The 23,610-nt window shown below is 46.1% G+C and overlaps 1 protein-coding gene across 1 annotated transcript; it reads left to right on the forward strand.

The window, feature by feature from the left end:
* The first annotated feature begins 7,359 nt into the window (after positions 1-7,359).
* Positions 7,360-22,491, forward strand: PLAAT5 (phospholipase A and acyltransferase 5). Its single transcript, XM_057506658.1, is given in 8 exon segments — positions 7,360-7,473; positions 7,886-7,947; positions 9,157-9,265; positions 18,045-18,153; positions 18,994-19,075; positions 19,077-19,120; positions 19,123-19,250; positions 21,754-22,491. Coding segments are annotated over 8 exon segments (780 nt in total). The 3' UTR covers positions 21,886-22,491.
* Positions 22,492-23,610: the final 1,119 nt, after the last annotated feature.

The raw sequence follows: 23,610 nt of genomic DNA on the forward strand, positions 1-23,610 counted from the left end.
GAAGAGTAGCTCTAACTGTTCTCTTTCTGAAAACTTGAGGCCATTGCAGCAGTCTGCGTGGGGGGCTGATGAGGGCCTGCATTGGGGCGGGGGAGGCAGAATTCATTTCTCTTTTCAGGTGGCCCCAGGTTTTGACAGCTGGGAGGGACCTGGTTGGGCTTAAGCACAACTCCAGAACTTGTTGAAAATGCAGGGCTCCAGAATAAGAGAGGGTTTTAGTGTCTGTCAGTCTGTCCAGGGCAGGGGAGGACAAATCTCTCTTTCTGAGCCAGAGTGAGGGGGAACTTTTGGGAGAGGCCCAGCAGAGGGCTGATCGTGACCCTGACACTGGATTCCCTGCCCCAGACTGGCCTCCTCCACTCCCACCCCAGCTTCCTACAGCCTGTGCTTTCCCACAGAACACTTGCCATAACTTGTCATCATGTACTGAAGAATTATTTAATGTTTGTTTCCCCATTCTTCCTCCTCCCTGATTATAAATTCACAAGGGCAAATTTATTCTTACACCCCTAGTACCGAGCAGATGCCTGACACAGAGCAAGTGCTGAGAATATGTTTAAACAATGAACGGCTGTAACAGGTGATGGTTCGTGGCTTCTGTCCAGTCTCTGCCTCCCTCTCTGTCTCTCCCCCAGGTGTGGAATTGTGGTCCAAGCATGAATGAGTCATGTACTCTTCTGGATTGTGACCAAGGCTATTTCTCTGATACCTATGAATTACCAATTAACAGCCCGGGAAACCTGTGGTCAGGGACCTTGGGGTGCCCTACTTTCCCCCATTCCTTGATCCAGCAGCCCCTTTCACACTCCCTGACTCTCTGGGCCCAGGTGCACAGATGAGGCTACTTCGATCTACATCTCTACCCCTTTCTTCCATTGGTTCCCATTAAGGTTGCTGGAAACCCTCATGGACCCTCTTTCTCACAGGAGCAGATTTGCACTGTCTGGAGCAGGGGGTGTGATAATTGGGAAAAACACACGGCAGGAAGAACCAACAGAACCTCAGCTGGGTGGATAAGGGAGATGAGGAAAAGAAGCTGGGAAGTGACTCCAGCATCAACAAACAATCTGGAATATTCTGGTGGCATTAATGGGAACACAAGGAGGCTGTGGGTATAATCGGGAGGGGCAGTAAGCTGGCTGATTCCAGTCAAGACCATTCTGGAGGAGGTGGGGCTACGGGAAACCATCCGGATGGAGCCTGGACATGGGGGATGATCCTGTATTTCTTGAAGGAGTGAAGGTGCTTTTGTCTGAAAGCATGTTAATATACTCTCAAGAAAATAGTTTCCGTTGATTTTGCCATAAGCAATCAGGGAGGGAGATGTGAACACTGATTATTTGATGACATGTGGAATTGCTAAAATGCCTTTAAATGTGCTAATGGCATTGTGGTCTTTATTTCTTTATTTTTATTCTTTTTATTGAAGTATAGGTGATATACAATATTATATTGGTTTCAAGTATACAGCACAGTGGTTCAACAGTTACACACATTATTAAACCCTCACCCCCACTAGGGTAGTTACTATCTGTCAACAAAGAAGATGCTATAGAACCATGAACTATATTTTCCATGCTGCCTTACCATCCCCATGACCAATTTATATTATGATTGAGATTTTTGTGCCCCTTTATCCCCTCACCCTCACCACCCACCCAGCCCAACCCCTCCCCCAGTGTAACCACCAGTCACTTCTCAGTACCTATGAGTCCACTGCTACTTTGTTCATTTGTTTTGTTTTGTTTTTAGAGTCCACAAATAAGTGAAATCATATGATATTTGTCCTTCTCTGCCTGGCTTATTTCACTCAGCATGATACCATCTAGGTCCATCCATGTTGTCACAAATGGCAGGATTTCTTTCTTTTTTATGGCTGAATAATATTCCATTCTCTGCATGCTGCACATCTCCTTTATCTACTCATTTACTGATGGACACTTTGGGTGCTTCCTTAGTCATCTTTCTTTTTAAAAATTCCTTATATCTTAGAAATATGTATAAATATTTCAGGTATTAATAAGTCTGATATAAATGTACCTTTACATATTTCAGATATACAAATATATCTGAGATATATACCAATGAAATGATATGACATCTGGCATGTGCTTCAAAATGACCTGGGTGTAGAGGAAGTAGGTGGGGGGCATGGGGGAGGCAAGACTGGCCAAGTGCTGATAATTGGACGAGGTGGGTGAAAGGTAATAAATGGGGATTCATTGTTGTTTCCCCTACTTGATTTGTGTGTGAAAATTTCCATAATAAAAAGTAAACAAACAAAACAGGACACCCGACCCAGTCAAAAGCCACAATTGTACAGCTTTTCATCTCATAGCCTATTCACCTGGGGCAAAACGCAGGGCTTAAGGGGCTGGAAGTGGAGGAACACCCCCACGGCAGTGTCCCCCAACGGCGAATGGCTGAAGGTGGCAGCTGCTGCAGGTGGGGGCGGGGAGGAGGAGCGGAGTCGGCAGGCGCCCGAAGCCGTGGGCGGCCTGGGGACCTCTAGCTCTGTGCAGCTCTAGTGCTAGTTCCGGGGGCCTCCGCCTGTGTGGTCTTGGTAGAGACAGTGTACAGGCAAAGTCTTTTCACTCCTACACTCTCTATGCTGAGGACCGCTCCAGAGAGGCACCGGGGTCTCCCTTTGGCCCTTCCAGAAGCAGGAGTGCTTCCCCGTGCAGCCCTCCAGCCCAGCCTGGCTGTCTAATTGGCCCGTGGCTCTTGCTTCTCCATCTCAGCTCCTTCACATGATGGATCCTCTGTAACATGTGTAACATATAATGGATGGAAGATCCTCTGGGGTCTTCATCTGGGCACCAGGAGAGCCAGGAGCTAACCACCAACAGACCTTCACTGCAGGAGCTTCAAAGGGCTATGTTTTAGGAAGGAGGAAGATGAGCTCAGAAGGAAGTGGGGACACAAGGATGGACAAAGGGAGTGGCAAACACACAGGCAAATCTAAACAAAAACTGTGTGAGGCAATGGTGCTGGTGACACTGATCCTGTGAATTCAGGCCTCAAAGGGCAGAACGAAGTGAGACTGGGAGGGAAAGACCACAGAAAATTCTAAAGTTCTTGCATTGTTTCAGAGGGGTGTTTAACATATTAGTTTTAGACTTTGAGCATGCACGTTAAAATTTCAAGAGCAATAAATAATAGAGTGTAAACTTTTAAATGAGTAGAGGGGAAAATGTAATATGCCTAAGATCAGATCTTTATGAAGAATATTATAAAACTTTATTGGAAGATGGTAAAGAAGCGTAGTAAATAGAGATATGTAACATATAATGGATGGAAGACAATTTTGTAAAGATGTCAAAACTGCCAAACTGACTTGTTGCTTCAATGTAATTTGAATCAAGATGTCAACAGAGTTCAGTCATAAAAACGCATGATATCTTGCCTTTGTGACAACATGGATGGACCTGGAGGGCATTATGCTAAGTGAAATAAGTCAGAGAAAGACAAACTCCATATGATTTCACTTTTATGTGGAATCTAAAAAATAAAACTAGACTCATAAACACAGAGAACCAAACGGTGGTCGCCGTAGGTGAGGTGAGCTTGTCTCACACACTCAACAGCGCAACCACTTTGGGTTGCCAGACGGATTCCGCTGCAAGTGTTGGGGGGGAAGTCTTCCCACACACACCGCCAAGCAATTCTTGGACACCAGCAGGGTGTCCAGGAACTCAACTCAATTCTGATGCTGTCTTCCCGGGGACAGCACCAGATTCCCCAGATTAAGGGCTCCTTCCTAAAAGTCTGCTCTCCACCCTCAACTCCAGACCCCGGTCACAAGCCCCAGGCAGTTAACCTGTGCTTCTGACCTACTGGCTACAGATAGGAGCCTCTCCCTTAGGTTCAATTAATTTGCTAGAGCAGCTCACAGAACTCAGGAAAACAAGTTAAATAAAGGATACAAGTTACCAGCCAGCCACATGGTCCCAAATAAAGGGGCTTCTATCTTTGTGGAGTTTGGGGGCTGGTTTGGTGGCACGTAGGAGCTTTCTGGTTCCCCAAGCATGGAAGCCCTCTCCAGCAGAGAAGCAAAATGCCGAGAGAGAGAGACGTTCTTTCCATGGGTTTCACTGCATAGTCATGATTGACTAAATCTTTGGCCATTGGTTGATTCAACCCCCAGCCCCTGCCCTTGGGTGGGGTCCAAAAGTCTTCCATTAACATGACAAGACACCCATTTCACAGATAAGGCTCTAAAGTGTCTTCATGAGCTGTGAATGAAGACCAAAGATACCTGAGAAATATATATGAACGGCCAAATATGTATTACTTATGACTTGTTATATTGCAGGAGGAGTGGGAGGCTTGCATGAAATAGGTGAAGGGGATAAAGAGGTACCAACTTTTAGTTACAAAATAAGTCACAGGGATGAAAAGTACAACATAAGGTATAAAAAAATGTATATGTATTGATATGGAAAGCTGTCCAGGGACATAATAGGCAAAAAGCAGTAGTGGAACATCATGTGTAGTATATTATGCATCACAACTATAATACACTAACAATAAAAAGTAATAGATTTGGAAAAAAGATGTCAACAGAGTATTTTGAGCAACTTAACAAGCTAATTCTGAAATATTTATGGAAGGGAAAAAGCCAAGAATAACCAGGAGCTTCTGTGGAAAAGTAATGGTGGGGTTGAGGGGACAATCTCAAGACAGCCGTGTATCAAGATTTATCTTAAAGATATAGGAATTAAGATCACATGATAGTAGCACAAACGCAGACACATTTACCAGTGCAGTTGAATAGAGCCAACAATATTCCTGCTCGTTCACTAAAGCCTGTCACATGACAAAGGCAGCCTTTCTTGAACAGATGAACAAAACAGCAGTAAATTCACAGACACTGAGAAATGACTGGTGGTTCCCATGGGGAAGGGGCTGGGGTGGGTAGGTGAGGAGGTTGAGGGGGACAAAGAGATACAAACATTCTCAGTCATAATGTAGGTTTATCATGGGGATGGTAGTACAGCACGGAGAATACGGCCAATGATTCTGTAACATCTTCCTATGTTGACAGATAGTAGCTGTACTAGTGGGGGGTTGGGGGGGGATTTAATAATGTGGGTAACTGCTGAACCAGTGTGTTGTATACTTGAAACTATGATTGTATACCAATGATACTTCAAATTTTTTAAAAAAGCTATATCAGACAAGCACAGAATTACAGAATAGCAATTATCTGGATAAAACAACAACAACAACAACAAAAAAGGTGGCCTTGCTCATCTCCAGGGGCAAGAAAGTCTATCAACAGGTGATGCTGAGATAAACAATTATTTGTGTGGGGGAAAATAAAATTGGATCCCCATCTCACACATGCCCAAAAATCAATTCCAGATCAATTAGATGAGAAAGACTTTATAAAGCAAGTGAAAAGACAAGCCACAAACAGCAAAAAATATGTGTGAACAAACATAACTGACCAAAGATGAGTATCAATACATAAATATAATGCTTGAAACCATTATAAGATTGTATATCAAATATACTTCACTTAAAAAATCAAAATAAATTTAAATAAATAATACATAAACAGCTCCTAAAATCAATAAGACAACCCTAAAGAAAATGGGCAAAAGATGTGAACAGGCATTTTTTAAAGGAGGAAATCTAAATGGCTAATAAATATGTATTTATTATATGGCTAAAAAATATTCAGGTCTCAATCTTATTACTGATCAATGAAATGCAAATTAAAACTTCAGTGAAATACTACTTTATACCTACTCACCTGGAAAAATGAATGACAACTAAGCATTAGTGAAATGTAATCCATAAGAATTCTTACATGTTGCTGGAAAAGTGAAATGCAGACCATCAATTGGGAAAATGCTAGTGTTCTACTGTAAAGTAGAACACTTTCTAGGTTCTAAATCCTATAGAATCTCTTGCTTGCATACATGAGGACACAATTTGGGCTCTTTTCAATAGCTTCTAATTCCAAATTAAAAAAAAAATCAAGTGGCTTTATCACCAGATAATAAACTGTGGTATGGTCGCATAACGCAGGATTTTCCAGCAGGTAAAAATGAATTACAAATCTATACTGGAATGTGTATATACTACAGAAACAGCTTGGAAAGAAGCAAGTTTCAGGAGGGAACATACAGCACCAGACCATTTTTATAAAGTGTCAAATAAGCAAAATGAAACAGTGTATTAGGGATACAGACAAGTGATTTTAAAAAGGTGTTTTAAAAAGCAAGAGCATGATAGACAAAAAACTCAGCTGAGAGGTTACCTCCGGTGGAGGGAGGCAGGGAGGCGGGGTAAGGGCATTTTCTAGAGACTTATATAAGTGGAATCACATCATATGTACTCTTTTTTGTCTGCCTCCTTTCCTAATTTCACATAATTATTTTGAGTTACATCCATGTCGTTCCTTCATTCTGTCAATAGTTCATTCATTTTTAGGACCAAGCAGTATATAAGGCAACACAGAGTTGGGTTTTAGTTTTTTACATGAGGGAGCAACACACAGGTAGGAGCATGGTGCAAGGGACATTCTAGCTCTTACGTAGCATAGTATTCATGGGTGTTATTCCCATGTTCACAACTACATGTATTTCATGTATTCTTCTGTATAGATTAGATATTACATGTGTGCATTCTATATAATTAACTGTATAATATGCAATTTAAGTTATACACATAATTAAAAAATACTCTGATCCCCAGATTTTAACTCCTGAGCGTGCCTCCCCAGGCCCTCCTCATCTGGCTTCACCGCCCCCTCCACTTGCCGCTCCTCTGCCCCATAACATTCTGCCTCTCCAGCCACATTAGATGACACCTCCGCCCACGTGCTGCGTCACCTCCCAGCCCTACGCCGCCTCTCCCGCCTTCCCCATCAGAGAGCCCCCATTCCTGGGCCTTCAAGGGCCGCATCTGCGCCCTCTCTGTTCCCTGGCCCTGCTGTCCGCGCGCCCCGCTGTTCCTCGCAGCGCCCTCTAGCCCGCGCCCACCGGGGGCCGCCGACTGGGAACTGGCCAGGCACGTTGCCCCATGAGAGGCCCGGGGACGGGCGCGGCCGCAGCCGCGGGATGGGTTTGAGCCCGGCCTCCGCGGGGAAGCGCCGGTTCCACCTCTCTGGGTTCCCCGGAACCCGCCCCAAACCCGTCCCGGGGACCGCAGGTCAGGGCCCAGCGCCAGTCACCCTGCGGCCCCTCGGCTGTGCGGAAACGCCCCCCACTACCCCCACCGAGCCGCCGCGGCCTCCAGGCGGTCCTCCAGGCTGTCCTCCAGGTCGGGCGGACTGTCGGACGCCCAGGGGAGTCACCAGAGTTGCCTTCAAGGCTCCTTCTGGTAGATATTTGTTGATGGTGCGAAATGCCGTTAACCGAAACGATTGCCTGTTTTGGAATGCTCACTGTTAGTAACATCACCTCAGCGAGCCCTGGCCCCCGTGTCCGTGTCCGTGTCTCCCCCGCTGCTGGCCTGCAGGTGAAGTGGGACAGAGGTGGCAGCCCCGTGCGGGGGTAGCAGGAAGGGCTCTGGGGCTTAGCTCCGCAGACGCTTCTGCTGTGGGTTTTAGCCCCTAGGATGTCTGCCATCTCACCTCATCCTCTCCCTGACCCTCTCCCAAGGAGTTCCAGCCTCTCCTTCCAGAGGGACTGAGCCCTCTCCAGCACCTAGTCCCACAATCCCCTTCCGTTCACCCCAAAATTTGTTGGGGGTGAACCAGGAGCCAGGCACGGTGCTAGACTGGAGTGCCCAGCCCACCTTTGTAGAGCCGTCAAGGTGCTCGCTCCAAAGTCCCTTCTCCTGGTGCCACCCCCACAGAAGGTGTGATGGTTTAAATAGCCCTTGTTTTCTTGAATTAGAATAATCTGTGGGGCCTCACACGTTGGTCCAGCTCCCCCTGCCCAAGCAGTCGCAGCAGGGCACATCAGACCAGGGACAGAGCCAGCAGCAGGGGTAAGAGCCTTCCCTTCCTGGGGAAGGGCTGGGTCTCTGGGGTGGCAGGCTTTGGAAACTGGCTTTAATGGCAAATCTACAAAACACATTTTGAGGTGGTTTCTGTGATAACTAGCCTACCACTGACCCATCAGCAGAAGGCTGGTGAGCTCCTGGTAATGGATTATGACCAGGCCTGGGACCCACTGGCAGGAGGGGTGCTTGGAGGCAGTTCCTAGCCACAGGGCCTTCTCCAGGCCTCTGAGAAAGGAACCCAGGAGGACCCCTACCGTATTGCCGGCTGGTCTCGCTAAGGAATGGTGTGACCTTCTTGGAAATTCCTCTGTTCTGTTTCATTAAAAACATGGTTGCCTCTTTTCACAATCCTGAGGGGCTGAAAGTCTCTAGAAGAGCTGTACCGAAAATGAGGGGCCCCTCCTCCCCATACACTACTTTGGGGAAGAATTAAAGTATAGGGCAAGAAAATGCCATTTTCGGGTTGGTAATGTACCAGGTATATACATATGCTTTGTCTTTTAACCCTCTTGACAACTCTGAGACAAACGGTATCATCTATATTTTACAGATAATCAGACAAATTCAAATTCAGACAGGCTAATTTACGAGCTCGTGGTTGGACAGCAAGTATCAGTGTCAGAATTCAAACCCAGGTCTCTTTGCCTCGATATATTTCACTATAGTTACCCAAAAAAGCACATTCTTGCCTTCAATTTCAGTCTTCTCCTGAATACTTTGTTTCAAGGGACAAAATATACCGATTTCTTTCACATTACTTGCAGTTACAGTGTTGTGGTTCAGTAAGATTTCTCAGAAATACGGAGCCACTCAGTGGAAAAAACAGCTCAGGGGTCAAGCCCTTGCCGCTGGCGGGACTGGGAGTGAGAAGTGAGGAGAGAGGCCCTCGTGCATTTCATTATAAGCCGCTGTGAACTGTTACCGCTTTTTTGAAAGCTGTGTGCGAGTTTCATTTTGATGAACATTTAAAAAAGATGATTAGCAAATTAAAAAACCCTGAAGCTACTTGTTGCTAGGAATGATCTGAAAAGCAGGAAACAGCAATTGTTCTGTATGACATTTAATGGCAACACAGAAGGAAAGCTTCAGGGGAAAAACTAGAGTCTCAAAACAGAAATATCTTAAAATCACAAAGCTGAAGAAATACAGAATTTCCAAAAATTTGTTAACTATATGATCCTAAAATTCATTTAGGAAGAAGCCTGTAGTTAAATTGGAGACCACACCCACCCAGGAGACAGCAGAGTCAAATTCCACCCCAAAGCCTGGGAGTGCAGGCAAATCAACAAAGCAGGCAGCTGAGGTGCCTGTCGCAAGAATTTGTAGGCGGTGCATATCTTTACCATCCCAGCGACTTCTCTACATACTGTATTTTCTCTATTTAGACTGTGTGGCACACTGATTTGGAGTGTTGGTTATACCTTTTTAACTTTTTAAAAGCAGCTTTATTGAGTCATTTGCTGAGCTTTATTGCAGAATAACTGACATACCTATAAACTGACACACCGCAAACTGTACATATTTAGAATATACAACTAGGTATGTTGACATATACGTATATCTCCATGAAACAAACCATCACCACGATCAAGATAACATCCCCTTCACTCCCCAAACTTCCTTTATTTCCCTTTGTAATTCCCTCCCTCCTCTCACCCCCATCCGCAGCCAACAACCAATCTGCTGTCTGTCACTATACTTTAGTTAGCATTTTCTAGAGACTTACATAAGTGGAATCACACCATATGTACTCTTTTTTGTCTGCCTCCTTTCCTAGTTTCACATAATTATTTTGAGTTACATCCATGTTGTTGCTTCATGCTATCAATAGCTCATTCCTTTTTAGGACCAAGCAGTATTCCAGTGGGATACACCACTACTGGTTTATGCATTCACCTGTTGACCGGCATTTGGGCTGTTTTCAGTTTTGGGCTGTTACAAGTAAAGCTGCTATGAACATTTGTGTGCAAGTCTTGATACAGACATGTCTTTGTTTCTCTTGGGTGAATACTCAGGAACGAAATAGCTAGGACATACGGTAGGTGTAATGTTCAACTTACTATTTTCCAAAGTGACTGTGCTTTGAAAAGACTGATAGTAATATAGCCTTACATTAATACAGTCACTCCAGTTTTCTTTCAGTTAATATTAGCACATAATTAGTATATACTTTTATACATAATTAGCACACATAATTTTATACAAATTAGCATAGAAATAGTATGTAATTACCATGTATTAGTATATAATTTTCTTCCTTTTAACCTATTTATGCATTTATATTTAAAACATGTTTCTTGTAGGCAACATAGAGTCAGGTTTTCGTTTTTTACCCAGTCTGACAATCTCTGCCTTTTAATTGGAGTGTTTAGACTGTGTACTTTACTGTGACAATTGATACAGTTAGATTTAAAGCTATCATCTCACTATTTATTTTCTATTTGGCCCATCTTTGTTTGCTTTCTCCTCTTTTTTTCTGACTTCATTTTGATTATTTCTTGTGATTCTGTTGTATTTCATTTGTGGCTTATTAACTATGTATAGTTCTTTGTGTTTTGTAATTTTAATTCTTGTTTTAGTTTTCATGTTATACACTTTTACTTATTACAATCTACCTTCAGGAGATAATATACCACTTTATATATAGTAAAAGAGGCTTACTTTCAGGTCTCCACACCTGGCTTTACTGTACTATTATCATACATTTTACTTAAACTTATGTTATAAATCCCAGTCTACACGGCTATTATTTTTGCTTCAGCTGTCAGTTATCTTTAAAAAAAGAGAAGAGAAAAGGCTTTATTGAGATATAATTCACATGAAAAATTTCCCCTTTTAAAGTGTATAATGCAGTGGTTTTTAGTTTGTTCACAGAGTTGCACGACCATCATCCCCATGTAAGTCTAGAACATTCTCATGACCTTAAAAAGAAACTCCATTCATTAGCAGTCACCCCCCCACCCTGCCCCCATTTTCCTGCACCCAGACCCTGGAAACCACTAATATATTTTTTGTCTCTGTGGGTTTGCCTATTCTGGACATTTCATGTAAATGGAATCATACAACGTGTGGTCTTTGGTGCCTGGCTTCTTTCAGCCGGCATAGTGTTTGTGGGGCTCACCGGGTCGCAGCGGCCTGCCCCTCTAACTCGAGTTCTCCCTCTTGTGTCGCGTCAACATTTGAGGGCTTGGGGTTTTATTTCTGAGATACTGTCTGGGTTAAGGTTGGAGCCAAAAGTGAAGTTTCTAGTATTTGTGTCTTGATGATGTTCTTTTGCTCCTAGTTTTCACATCTGCTCTAATGCCTGGTCCGGTTGGGGAGCGTGACCCAGGAGCCAGTGTGTCCCAGAAACTGTCTGGGGGCTTCACATGTTCACTCCCAGGAGTTCAAGTCAATGCTCGCTCTTTGTGAAGCTGCTCCTGCCCCCCTGCCACGTGCCGCGGGCGGCACAACCCTGTATCCACCTCCCTGCGCCGCACAGACTGGCGACTTTCAGCGCTTGTATTATCAAGGGGCCTTACGAAAGACCAGTTTTTCTAAGTGGGTGCCTGTTTCTTGGGGAAGGGTCAGAGCTGGGTGCCAGTCTGTGAAAAGTAAACACAAAGCAGGTGGATGGAATGTTCTGAAGTAACATCTTCTTCCAAAGAAAGAAAAAATCAGAGAAACCTTAATCTGGAATGGGAGACTGGAGCATCAGGTGGGGTTGGAGGTCGTCCCGGAGGACCCAGACAGATCCTTTGAGGGTCATGCAATGCTGGGGAGAAGAAAAGGAAAGGAAAAGGGAAGGATGGGAACCTGGGAAAAGCCTCCAATGTGGCTGCAACCTTGGCTGCCATTAAAGTCACCTGGGTAGCTCTTAAATCTGGTTCCCAGGCCATACTGGGAACTTGGCTTTATACTTCATACTTCTTATATTTTATATATAGTATAAAAAGCTTACTTTTGTGTTACTACACCTGGCTTTATTGTATTGTGATCATACGTTATACTTAAACATATGTTATAAATCCTTGGCTCTGGCTTTGTAGTTTTGGCTGCCTTTAAAGTCACCTGGGTAGCCCTTAAAACTCTGGTTCCCAGGCCATACTCCAGATCATCTTAATTTTTTAGATCTTCCCGGATCATTTCCATGGCAACCAAGGTTGCGACCCAATGCTCAATATAATCAATTTACAGTGGGAGAAAATTCAGCAAGAGTGGTAATGCCAAGTGACTATGAAGTCTGTTGTGAATCCCAACCAATTTTTCACCTTTTTTGTCTCTACCCAGTGGCAATATTGCCGATGGAGAGAATTAAAGAACAAACAAAAATTTCTCAGACTTACAAAATTCCCTCCTCTTCCCCACTCCCTCTATTTTCTATACCAAAAAGCTTGTTCAACATCCTTGATGACCAGCACATGGATTATTTTTGATATTTTTCTTGCTCATAATGGCATTGCAATGAGTCAGGCTGTCCTCCAACAGGCAGTTATTCTAGGAAATAACAGCAAGGATGCTGATTGATTGAGCGGCTATTGTTGGCCCTGGGGATGACCTGGCCAGGCAGAGTGAGAAGTGACTGACTATTTGGTTGGTGGGGAGTGGGTCCATAGAGGGGCCTGCACGCTCCTAGGAAGAACTTGAGTGTCTGTCCACCTGGCTCGGCGGACGTTCAGCACCCTGCCTTCCGTGATATACTTTGGTTGGAGGGCAAATGACATTGATCATCACCCTCAGGTATTGGAGGTTGTACTCAATAGAGTGAAATAGAACAAGGGTTCGTTCAAGGATAACATAAAGTCCCTCTGGACTGACTCAGCAAAACCTGCCCCATGACATTACTATCACCACCGCCCCATCTGCCCCCATCCTTGCCAGAAATAGCCTGAAATAGTCTGAATCGATTTGCGTTCCTGCACTTCAGGAGCTTATTTGTTATCCTTCATCCTTTGTCCATGATCCTTCCCTTTTTTTCTGCCTAGGAAACATCTGTCAGGACTTAGATGTTAATGATCTTCAGGCTACGTGAAGTGTCAGTGAGGGTGGGTTTTCCTGTGCCACCTGTAGACAAAGAGCAAAAATGGCCTCAGCTTAGTGTGTTCATTTCTGTGAAGCCATTAGACTTAGTAAGTTCTCCTCCTCCTCATTTATGTTTGCTCAGAAGTGAAACACAATTAGAAAATCTATGAGTCAAAGATCTGTATATACTTATATTTAAATCAAAGGCATTTAATTCTCTGCCTATGTCAGCACATGTAAACACTGAACCAGACTTATTTTTTTTTCTGTTTTTTATTTTTTAATTTTTTTATTAAGGTATATTGACATACACTCTTATGAAGGTTTCACATGAAAAAACAATGTGGTTACTACATTTACCCATATTATCAAGTCCCTGCCCATACCCCATTTCAGTCACTGTCCATCAGGTTAGTAAGATGCCACAGATTCAACATTTGCCTTCTCTGTGCTACACTGTCTTCCCTGTGATCCCCCCACACCATGTGTACTAAACATAATACCCCTCAATCCCCTTCTCCCTCCCTCCCCACCCACCCTACCCCACTCTCCCCTTTGGTAACCACTAGTCCCTTCTTGGAGTCTGTGAGTCTGCTGCTGTTTTGTTCCTTTGGTTTTGCTTCGTTGTTATACTCCACAAATGGGGAAATCATTTGGTACTTGTCTTTCTTCGCCTGACTTATTTCACTGAGCATAGTATCTTCCAGTTCCAACCATGTTGTTGCAAATGGTGGATTTGTTTCTTTCTTATGGCCAGACTTAGTTTTTAAAAATAAGTTTCAAAAGGTTTGAAAATGCTGCACTGATCCCTTTGCCATTTATCAAGACACAGGCATTCACTTTAAATGATTGGTTCTTAGTATTTGAATCACAAGGAGGAACCTATTCATTTTTCAATATTTCTTTTTAATCCCCTTCAAAGGATGAGGAAGGCCCCTGCTCTTGGCCTCTCTCTGCTGCCTCTCTTACCTGCACCTGCCCCAGCCCTCTGGTCCTCCATGTCCATCTACCACTACCACATCACTTCTCCTGATCTCTGCCATCGTTTATGTGCTCTCTTCCCAACCCTTAGCTGTCAGCCTCCTCAGTATATTGCCACCCTCTAGGTTTTAGGGAGGGATGCAGCCACATCTCTTTCCCTGGGCCTGTGGTAAAAGAAAGTGAAGTCCACGGCGTTCTGCTTTCTGGATGAGAAGCCTGGCTTGGGGCGCCCTCTAGTGGGTGCTTGATGGCCATTGTATTTTCTTTTTAAGGCGGGAGGAATTGGCGGTTCTGCTGTTGACATGCTGTGAGACCTTGGACAATGCACTTGGTCTTTCCTGACCTCAGTTGCTTCTGTGTGATATTGTACTGTAGGTATTCTTCGTGCCCATAAAAACTCGTTCCCTCAAGCTGGCAGGAGTTCTAAAATGGATAAATGAGGATCTCAGAAAATCTCCCCATTAAAGCAGAGATAAAGCTGGACAAAATTGTCAAAGGAAACCATTTAATGACTCTGGATTTGACCAAAGGCACACAATATATTGAGGAAAGCCTACTGAATCTTGGAATCTCAGAACAGGAAGTCTGTAGTGTTTTAGCAAAGACCCCGTCTCTTTACCTCCCCAGGTCTGCAGTAGGGATGCTGTACCCCAGTGGGTGGGACATGCCACAGGGACTGCCAGTGGCAGTAGAGGGCAACTGACTTTAATTGGAGCAAAGTATGGAAAAATGCCATGTCCAGGGATGTTGTTGAAAACAATAGGTATCTCAGTGGCAAAAATCATGGGCAGCCTATATTGCAAGCTAGCCTGAGGTTGCAATGTGGTTGGGACAAGCAATAGATTAACAGAGCAGCCAGAAATGTGACATGGAAATTCAGGTAGTGAGACAGCTAAAGAGGCTCTGGGAAAGCCGCCCGTATATCTGGAGATCTGGAAGGGATGCACAAGGCCCACACACAGGAGGCTGAAGGGGGCCTGTGGGAGTCTCTAGGTGCTGGAGGAACATGAGGCCTCGTGAATGCAGAAATTGAAAGCTGGGAAGGACTTGTAAACTTCAGAACTTTGAATTCTTCAAACCACACAGATCCATAAGCCTTCCTGGCTGAAGACATAGCTCAACCTCTAACCCATCACTGGCTGACCATTAAGCTGTGCTGATCCAGGAAACTAGGATTAAAGATAAGAGAAAAAACCCAAAACAAAACAAAGCAAAACCCTAAGCAGAAACATCAGTAATTGCAAGCTGGGAGGGAAACAGACACAGAATTAGTTCAGGCAGGCCACTAAACGGACACACAAATGGCAAAGACCACCAGCCCAGAGGGGGATCAGAATCCAAACTGTTGGCAGCCAAGCACAAAGAGAAAATCTTGAAAGTAGAAAGAGGGGAAAAAAAGATGTATTATGTACAAGGGAACCACAATAAAATAACAGCCAATATTTCATCAGAAACAATGGAGGCCATCGTGCAGTGGGATGGCTTCTGCAAAGAAAAACGCGGTCAACCAAAAATCCTATATCCAATAAACTACTGTTAGGCTGGAGGAAGGAAAAACAAGGACATGCAAACAGAACAGAGAGATGCCATAGGGGGAGAACAGACCAGACCCCAAGGTCCGTGCCTTATATGGAAAGGGGACAGCTCTTCCTGAATTCCATCCTTCTGATGTGCCAACTAAGACCCGGATGTCAGCCTCCTCCTTCTTGGAAGGAAGAAAAGTTTCTAGTTGTCTATTATGTCACCTTTAGCCAATCATACCTCTCCATACCCCCTAGGATAGCTTGCCCACTCCTCCCCCTCCTAACCCCTTATAAGCCCCCACCTCCCTGACCAGGTGTGACTTCCCCGGCCTGTAGTACCCAGACCACAGAACAATCACCCGGGAGTGGCATTCAAATAAACTACCTGGCCCTTTGTTGCCTTTCTTTGCCTGCTTATTTTGGCTAAAATTTATCTTATAACTACCTTTCAAAAAGATAGGTGAAATAAAGGTAGTCTCAGATAAATGACCCATAGAATATGGCGCTAGAAGACTTGCTTTACAAGAAATAGCAAAGTTCTTCAGGGAAGAAAAAGTTCTGAAAGGAAGTCACATCAGATAGTAACTCTAAATCCAAATGAAATACAAAGCACCGGTTAATGGTAGTTCATAGGTTGTTATTATAAAAGAGTGTAAACATATTATCTTTTATTCTGACAAAAAAGACAATTTAATGAAACAATAATTATAAAATTCTATTGGTGGCCTTCTAACCTGCAAATATGACAATAATAGCACAAGGGGTGGGGGACTGAAAAGGACTTATATTGGATCAGGGATGCCAGACAGTAACTTAACAGGAAGAAGTGTGAAGCAGTTAAACAGTCCAAAACAGGCAGGGGTCATCGTGGTAAAGCAAGATGCAGTTACAGGCCGCCCACAGGAAGCACACTTTAGATTCAAAGTCATAAGTAGGTTGTAAGTAAAAGGATGTAAAAAGATGCAAATATTATGCCAATGAAAGAAGCCAGATATGAGGCCACATATTATATGATTCCATTTATATGAAATGTCCAGAACAGGCAAATCTAGAGATAAAGTAGATCAGTGGTTGCCTGAGGCTAGAGGAAAGGGTAGGCGAGACAAGGTGAGTGACTGCTCGTGGGTACCAGGTTGTCTGGGGCTGGGAGAGGAGACAGGAATGCCTGCGTGCACATGAGGAATCTCTTTGGATGTTTAGAACAATCCATGTTCTAAATTCGGGTTGTGGTGGTGATTACACAAATTCAGCAAAGACACAGGTGAAAATCCCCTTTCACTTCTACGAGTTTTTGCCCTGGCAAATGCCTGTTCCCAGCCAGGGAAACAGTGCTGGGAACTGGGGGCAGAGACACAGTCCTGAGGAAGTTTGACTAAGCAGGCAAATTGCCACAAGCTTGGGGTAAGTACCAGTGTGACGGGTGGGTGGGCGGGGCGGTGGCGCTCTGCTGGCTCTGACCATCCTGCAGGCCTTCTCCGGGAGGAATCGGTGAGCAGAGCCCTTTTCTTTTTGCTCTTTCCCGAACAAACCTGGGGATAGTTTGGGAGGGATGCACAGTACTGGCATAGGAGGGATATGGGATATGTGCACGCATGCAGACACACACACACACACAATCTCTTAGATGAACAGTGTCTCCCCCAGGCCTCTTTGAAGTATCAGCAGTCTGGGTCAAAGCAAGAGATAGAAACTACATAGTGGATTAAACGGGAAGTTCAATATAAAGAATTACTGAACTGTGTAAAAGAGTGACTATAAGGTACAGGGAACCTTGATAGGGGCTGAGGGAGAGTATTCGAGGAAGCACAGACAGAAAGAAGCTCAGCCCTCATTGGAGAGGTCTGGTCAACCCACTGGGTAGCAGAGTAGCTTGGTTTGGCCAGGTTGGAGCTGGACTGCAGGTGCTGGACAAGTGCAATCCTTTGGAGAATAGGTGGGGAGTGGGCTACCAGCAACTCGTGCTTTGGGCGGGCAGAGGAGGGGGAGACCCTCTGGGCCGTGCAGGTGTGCAGTGCAAGGGATCTGCAGGCGAAGGAGGCTTTGGGCACTGATTTCTGTGCGAAAAGGGCCCCAGAAAGGTTACTGCCAAGCCAGGCCGCAAGGTGGACGGGGATGAAAGGTGCCAGGCTCAGGCAGAGCGCCACCCCGTGTCCTCACATCTACACTGCTGGCCATCACCCCCTGCCCCAAACCAGCGACTGCAGGAGAGCCCCTTTCTGGGGCAGTGTCCCTCCAGTGCCCTCTATTGAGAACGCTTAACATGGCACTCACTGTCAAGTAGAAACACAGGCGTCGGTCACTTGTCACAGCGTACACAGAGTGTGCATGCAGACCCAAGAGGCACTACACTGCTGACTGGCACAGTTAGCGTCAGTGGTCTTAATAATGGCAGTGACAGCAGGGGTGGGGCAGAGCTTTTGGTCCTTTGTGTGAAGAGAGCTTTTTGCAGCCTGGGTTTCTACAAAGGGATGCCACGCAGTGTCTTTGGGCTGGGCTGCAGGTGATCCCCAAACAGGGTCTCTGGAGGTCCTTGGGTATGTGCAGTTTCCTTATTTTATCTTACTATTTCCATCACAGGGGGAACCAAGATCCAGACCCGGAGACCTGATTGAGATTTTTCGAATTGGCTACGAGCACTGGGCCATCTATGTGGAAGATGATTGTGTGGTTCATCTGGCTCCCCTGAGTAAGAGTGGGTATGCTATTGAAATGCTGATGTGGATGTTAGCAAAGCAGAAAGCAGTTCGGCTCCTTGTTGCTCCTCGGCTGCTGCCCTTCTCCAGCAATAGCACAGCCCACAGCATTACTGGATTTTAATTTACCGTGTGATAAGGTGTGGTCTCTACCAGAACCACCAAGCGTCCAGCCCTAAGAGAGATGCAAGTGCGGAGACTGCCCCTAAGTTCCCTGACCACCTAGACCACCCTTTCTTTTAAAATAGACACGTAGGAATCTGAGCCTCCATTTCCTGGACACCGGTTCAGTACCCTTCCGCTTTGTTCTGGGGATCCCCTGGGAGGGCTGCAGATGCTGTCATGTTCTGATTGTCACTTGTTTCCTAATGACCCCAAATGCTGCTTCCAGCTGCGTGGTTACCTCTGGGCCCCTCTGGGAGAGGACAGCCCCCTCCTAGGAGCTGAGGCTTACACGCAGGGGGCTCCTCACCATGTCTGTGAAGATGACTGGTGTCTGGTTAGGAAAGTAAGACCCAAACCCTGGACTTGGTCAGGCCAGCACAACACAGTGGAGGCCGGGGCCTCACTGTAAGATGCTTCTAGAGTTTCCTTAGACAGGGACTGCTGCGGGGATTGACCCACGGGCAGGCAGCCAGCGCAGGGCAGAAGGCTTCTGGGGGAGGCTGCTCCTTGGCAGCCCATCTGATCCACCCCCCGTCCTCTGCCATGCCTTTCACAGATGGTGAAACCGAGGCCCCAAAGGGACGTGGCCTACCCAGCACCTTAGAGGGAGCCTGCGCCCTGCCCGCTGCCCCCGGCTACTTTCCAGTTTCCGTTCATCTGGCCCGCAGGTGAGCAGCTTGAGGTGGGCAGCAACACCTCCGTCTTGAGCAGCCGAGCCATCGTGAGGTACAGCCGACTGGAGGATGTGCTGCTGCTCCCGTAAGATTAACAACAAGCTGGACGGGACCCACCTGCCCTGCCCGTGGACAAGATCATGCAGCGCACAAAAAAGATGGTCAACAGGATAGTGCCATACAGCCTGATTGAAGGGAATTGCGGGCGCTTCGCCAACCACCTCAGATATGGCGAGCCCGGGAGCCAGCAGGCGGGCTGCCACTCGCTCTGACGGCGCCTTCCTGCTGAGATGGGGCCGGTCACATCATTGGTGATCAGTGGGTTCCTACTGTTTGTTGGACTAGCAGAGCCTGGTTCAGGAGATGTTTCCACCTCTCTTACCCCACAGAGGAGTGGAACAGGCAGGGGCTATAATGTGAGACCCAATCAGTTTATTTCTGAGCCTGCTCCTTCCTTTACAAAAGGGATAAGCTGAGATAGATCCTTTTTTGCAAAAGTTGCAAAAACTAGCCGCCAGTGGGCCACATCTGGCCCACAGAGATGTTTTTCTCAGATGGCTAGTTTTTTTGTTTTAACTGGAATTACTTGCCAGCATTCAGTAAGTATATGCTATATACAAAATATAGAAATTTTATATAACAAGATCTGGATTCCCAGCCTCTTGGGGCCGTGGGGCCTGTGTACCTGCTTGCTGACACCCTGTGGGGCTGAATCCGGGCTCCCCTTTTAGAAGAAGTGGGCGGGGGAGGTGAGCCACCTACCAGCTTCTCCTGCACTACCTGCCTGGCCCATACTGCATGGGGGTTTGGGACCTCCTGCCATATAGGGTGAGGATCAATTAAATTTGGTACAATGCATATGAAAGAGCTTTGCAAGACTATATCTGTGGCAATTTGAGCAGCTCTTCTTGAGATCTGATCCTTACTAAAACCTCATAGTTAGGGGCTGGGTTTATTCTTCTCAGTTCTTGTCCTGCCTGCAACAGAGAACTGAAAGGCAGAGACACAGTGAACCAAAATGGAATGAAAGTTTTATTTGAATACACTCCAAGCTCACTGAACTCCTGCTCGGCGTTGGGCACATCCCTTGCCAACTCCTAAAACCAGGGTCACCTGGCGTCCAGTGTCCACTTGGACCTGCACAGCATGGGAACTAAGCCCCCACCACCCCAGGATTTGGGGGAGCCACAGAGCACTGGATGGAGTGAGATTATGTTCTGAGAACTTCCCAAAGGCAAAGAAAGGAGATTTCCAGGCAGGCTCCTAAAGAGCAGGGTCATAGAGCTGCAGTCCTGTCGGGGTCCCCAGGTGACCAGAACTTGCAAGCCCAAATCAGAGCTCTCAGCAGCCCCTCCCTACTTACCTGGAGTGGGACTGAGAGAGTGACACACTCGAAGAAGGTGAGTGTGGGCAACCCCAGAGAGGAGGCGCACTGAAGGGTTTAGGGTCTGGGGTTTTATGATGCCTTTTGGGTAAGGGCCAGCATAAGGCATGATGTACACGGGTGATTCATAACTCCTTTGATTTTTGTCCTAGGAACAGAGTTATTTAAGTGACTGTGTTGGTCCGGGTCCTGGCATTCCTTCCACACAGGTTTACTTACGCTTCGGAGCTCTGTCCTGATTACAATGTCACTCGATTAAGGGGCTGGAAGAAGAGGGACTACGGCATGTAGATTAAGTTAAAGAACGGGCTGGGCTCTTTTTGCAGGCTAAGTAGATTTTACAGTGGCATGACCCTTGTGCTATTTCCCTGCCCTACCTAAGGCAGAGAAGTCCTTGACTGACTTTTCTCTATTTGGGGAATATCGGGGCATTCCAACTCACTCCTGGCCTTTGAAACTCCAACTACTGACTTCAGCTCCGAGTCTTTGCTGGCTCTCTGAGTTTATCTGGCTGACTCTTCGAGTCCCTTCCATTGGGCTATACTGGCTTCATTCTCTCTCCACCCCCTTCATGTCTGACTTTCTGCCTAACATTGTGAGATGAGCAGAGAAAGTCTTTATTATTGCCTTTTTAATAGTTTTTAAAAAGGATTAAAGGCAAAACCTAATTTTTTCATGTTCTTTTCTGTTTCTTATGTTTTCTTAACATACTGGGCTCAGATCCCAGTCCAGGCTCTGTGCTATTGCTACCCCAGCCCCCAGTGAGCATCAGCTGGCCGCCCACCCGGCCCCTACGCACTCCCTCCTCCTCTGTTCTCTGCTCCTCTCCGGGCCTTGGGGTTCGGTGAGCTCTGCTCTGAGGGAGCCCCCATCCCATGAGCATTTGTACGTGAAAAGAAGACCACAGGGGTCACGAGGGCGATGGGGGGACCCTCCTGAGGAGTGTGGGCCGGGCACTCATGAGACGCAAGCCCAGATCTGACGCTAATCCCCTCTGGGGCTTCGTCCAGGTGCTCCAGGTGCGTTCCTCTCCCTGGCCCACTCCCTGTGTGAAGAGGGGGCGCCTCAGTGGCTTGGCCACTCTGACATACTCTGCCTCGAGCCCCACGGTAGAGGCAGACCCTGGGCTGACTAGCTGTGTGGAGGAAGGGGATCAGGAGCCCTGAGTGCCCCCGGCAGCAGGGGAGGGTGTCTGGCTCAGCCGTCCCTCTCAAGCGTCCTGGGTCTTTGGGAACATAGGACAGCAGGGGCTGGACCTCAGGGAAGGACTCCAGGCAGGCGAGTTCCCGAGGTGGGTGGTGGGGAGGAGGGGGGCAGGGCCCAGGCCCAGGCCACCCGCTGAGTACCCTGTGCACTGATGTGTTTTGCAGGTCGAGCACGCCCTGACGGAGGGTGCGGCGGAGGCCACGGGAGCAGTCGTCTCAGCTGTGGTGGACCGCATGCGGCCCGAGCCAGCCACTCCTGAAGGTGCTGAGAACTCCAAGCAGAGGAAGAGCCACTGACACTGGCAAAGGAACAAGCTACCTTCCCTCCCCTTGCCTTCCTCTCTCAAGGGCCCCATATAAGAAAATTGTGAGCTTCTGGAAGAATCTAGAGTGTATTCAATTACCCCTCTAGAAATACATCCAATGTATGTGATCGTGGACCCATAGGCTCTCAGGGTGGGAAGAACCTAATATTTGTTATGCATCTATTAGGTGTCAGGTCCTGTGCTCCGCATGTCGTATGCTTACTTCATGTTACCCTTTGTGGGAGGGGCCCCTGCTCGTGTCTTAGGCTGATCCTGGTCTGTGATGCTTGAATACGGTCTAAAACACCCTGGAAACCTCTGCTTAAACGTTCCCAGGGATGAAGGGCTCTTTTCAGAAGTTCTTCTTATTGAATTGAAACGTCTCTAGCTTTTCTGCATTCACCCTAGCCCTGCCTTTCTTTTTTATTTTTTTACTTTTTTACTTTTTAATTTTTTAATTTTAGTATTAATCTACAATTACATGAGTGATGTTATGGTTACTAGATTCCCCCATTATCAAGTCCCCACCACATACCCCATTACAGTCACTGTCCATCAGTGTAGTAAGATGCTATAGAGTCACTACTTGTCTTCTCTGTGTTGTACAGCCCTCCCCCTGCCCCCCACATTATGTCTGCTAATCGTAGTGCCCCTTTTTCCCCCTTGTCCCTCCCTTCCCACACATCCTCCCCAATCCCTTTCCCTTTGGTAACTGTTAGTCCATTCTTGCGTTCTGTGATTCTGCTGCTGTTTTGTTCCTTCAGTTTTTCTTTGTTCTTATACTCCACATATGAGTGAAATAATTTGGAACTTGTCTTTCTCTGCCTGGCTTATTTCACTGAGTATAATACCCTCTAGCTCCATCCATGTTGTTGCAAATGGTAGGATTGCTTTCTTCTTATGGCTGAATAATATTCCATTGTGTATATGTACCACATCTTCTTTATCCATTCATCTACTGATGGACACTTAGGTTGCTTCCATTTCTTGGCTGTTGTAAATAGTGCTGCGATAAACATAGGGGTGCATCTGTCTTTTTCAAACTGGGCTGCTGCATTCTCAGGGTAAATCCCTAGGAGTGGGGTTCCTCCCAGCCCTGCCTTTCTGACCCAGGGTGCAGAGGTGGCTCAGGAGGATGACTTGAAGGAAATCTGTAACCTGCTCTACAGGGCCCACCACATCTTATTCTAGGAACTCCTCTCCCACAAAATATTTTCATTTTAAAATTATACATTAACCTTACTCTTTATTGTTTAAAAAAAAAACAGGTTCAAGCATAATCAATAAGACAATTTATCTTGCTTTTCTACCTTACAATTATCAGGAAATTAGAAATTTGCATTTTCATGATTTCAGATGAATATCTAAAATAAGGTAATCAATGGACCTCTGTGTGGATGAGGGAGAGGAAGGAGCGGATTTTTGTGATGTGAAGAATGTTGCCTTGACAGGAGATCTAAAATTATGCCTGGGGATTGTTAGTGCCACTTGAGAGCTGATGCCACCCAAGAAAGCTGGAGAAGGGCCCTCAAAACACCCAGGAAATATAGAGAATGTGGCAGAGGGCAGGATGAAATCCCCAAAGCATTTCAAATATGTTAGGATCTCCCACGAGTCTTTTTCCTATTTGGAGAAAATAGACCAGTAATGGAACTCTTCAGTATCTCCATTTTTTTCTTAGCAATCCAAACTCGACTGCCTCCTCCCATTTCCTAAA

Source organism: Manis pentadactyla, chromosome 9, assembly GCF_030020395.1.
Source record: "Manis pentadactyla isolate mManPen7 chromosome 9, mManPen7.hap1, whole genome shotgun sequence".
Classification (NCBI taxonomy): Eukaryota; Metazoa; Chordata; class Mammalia; order Pholidota; family Manidae; genus Manis; species Manis pentadactyla.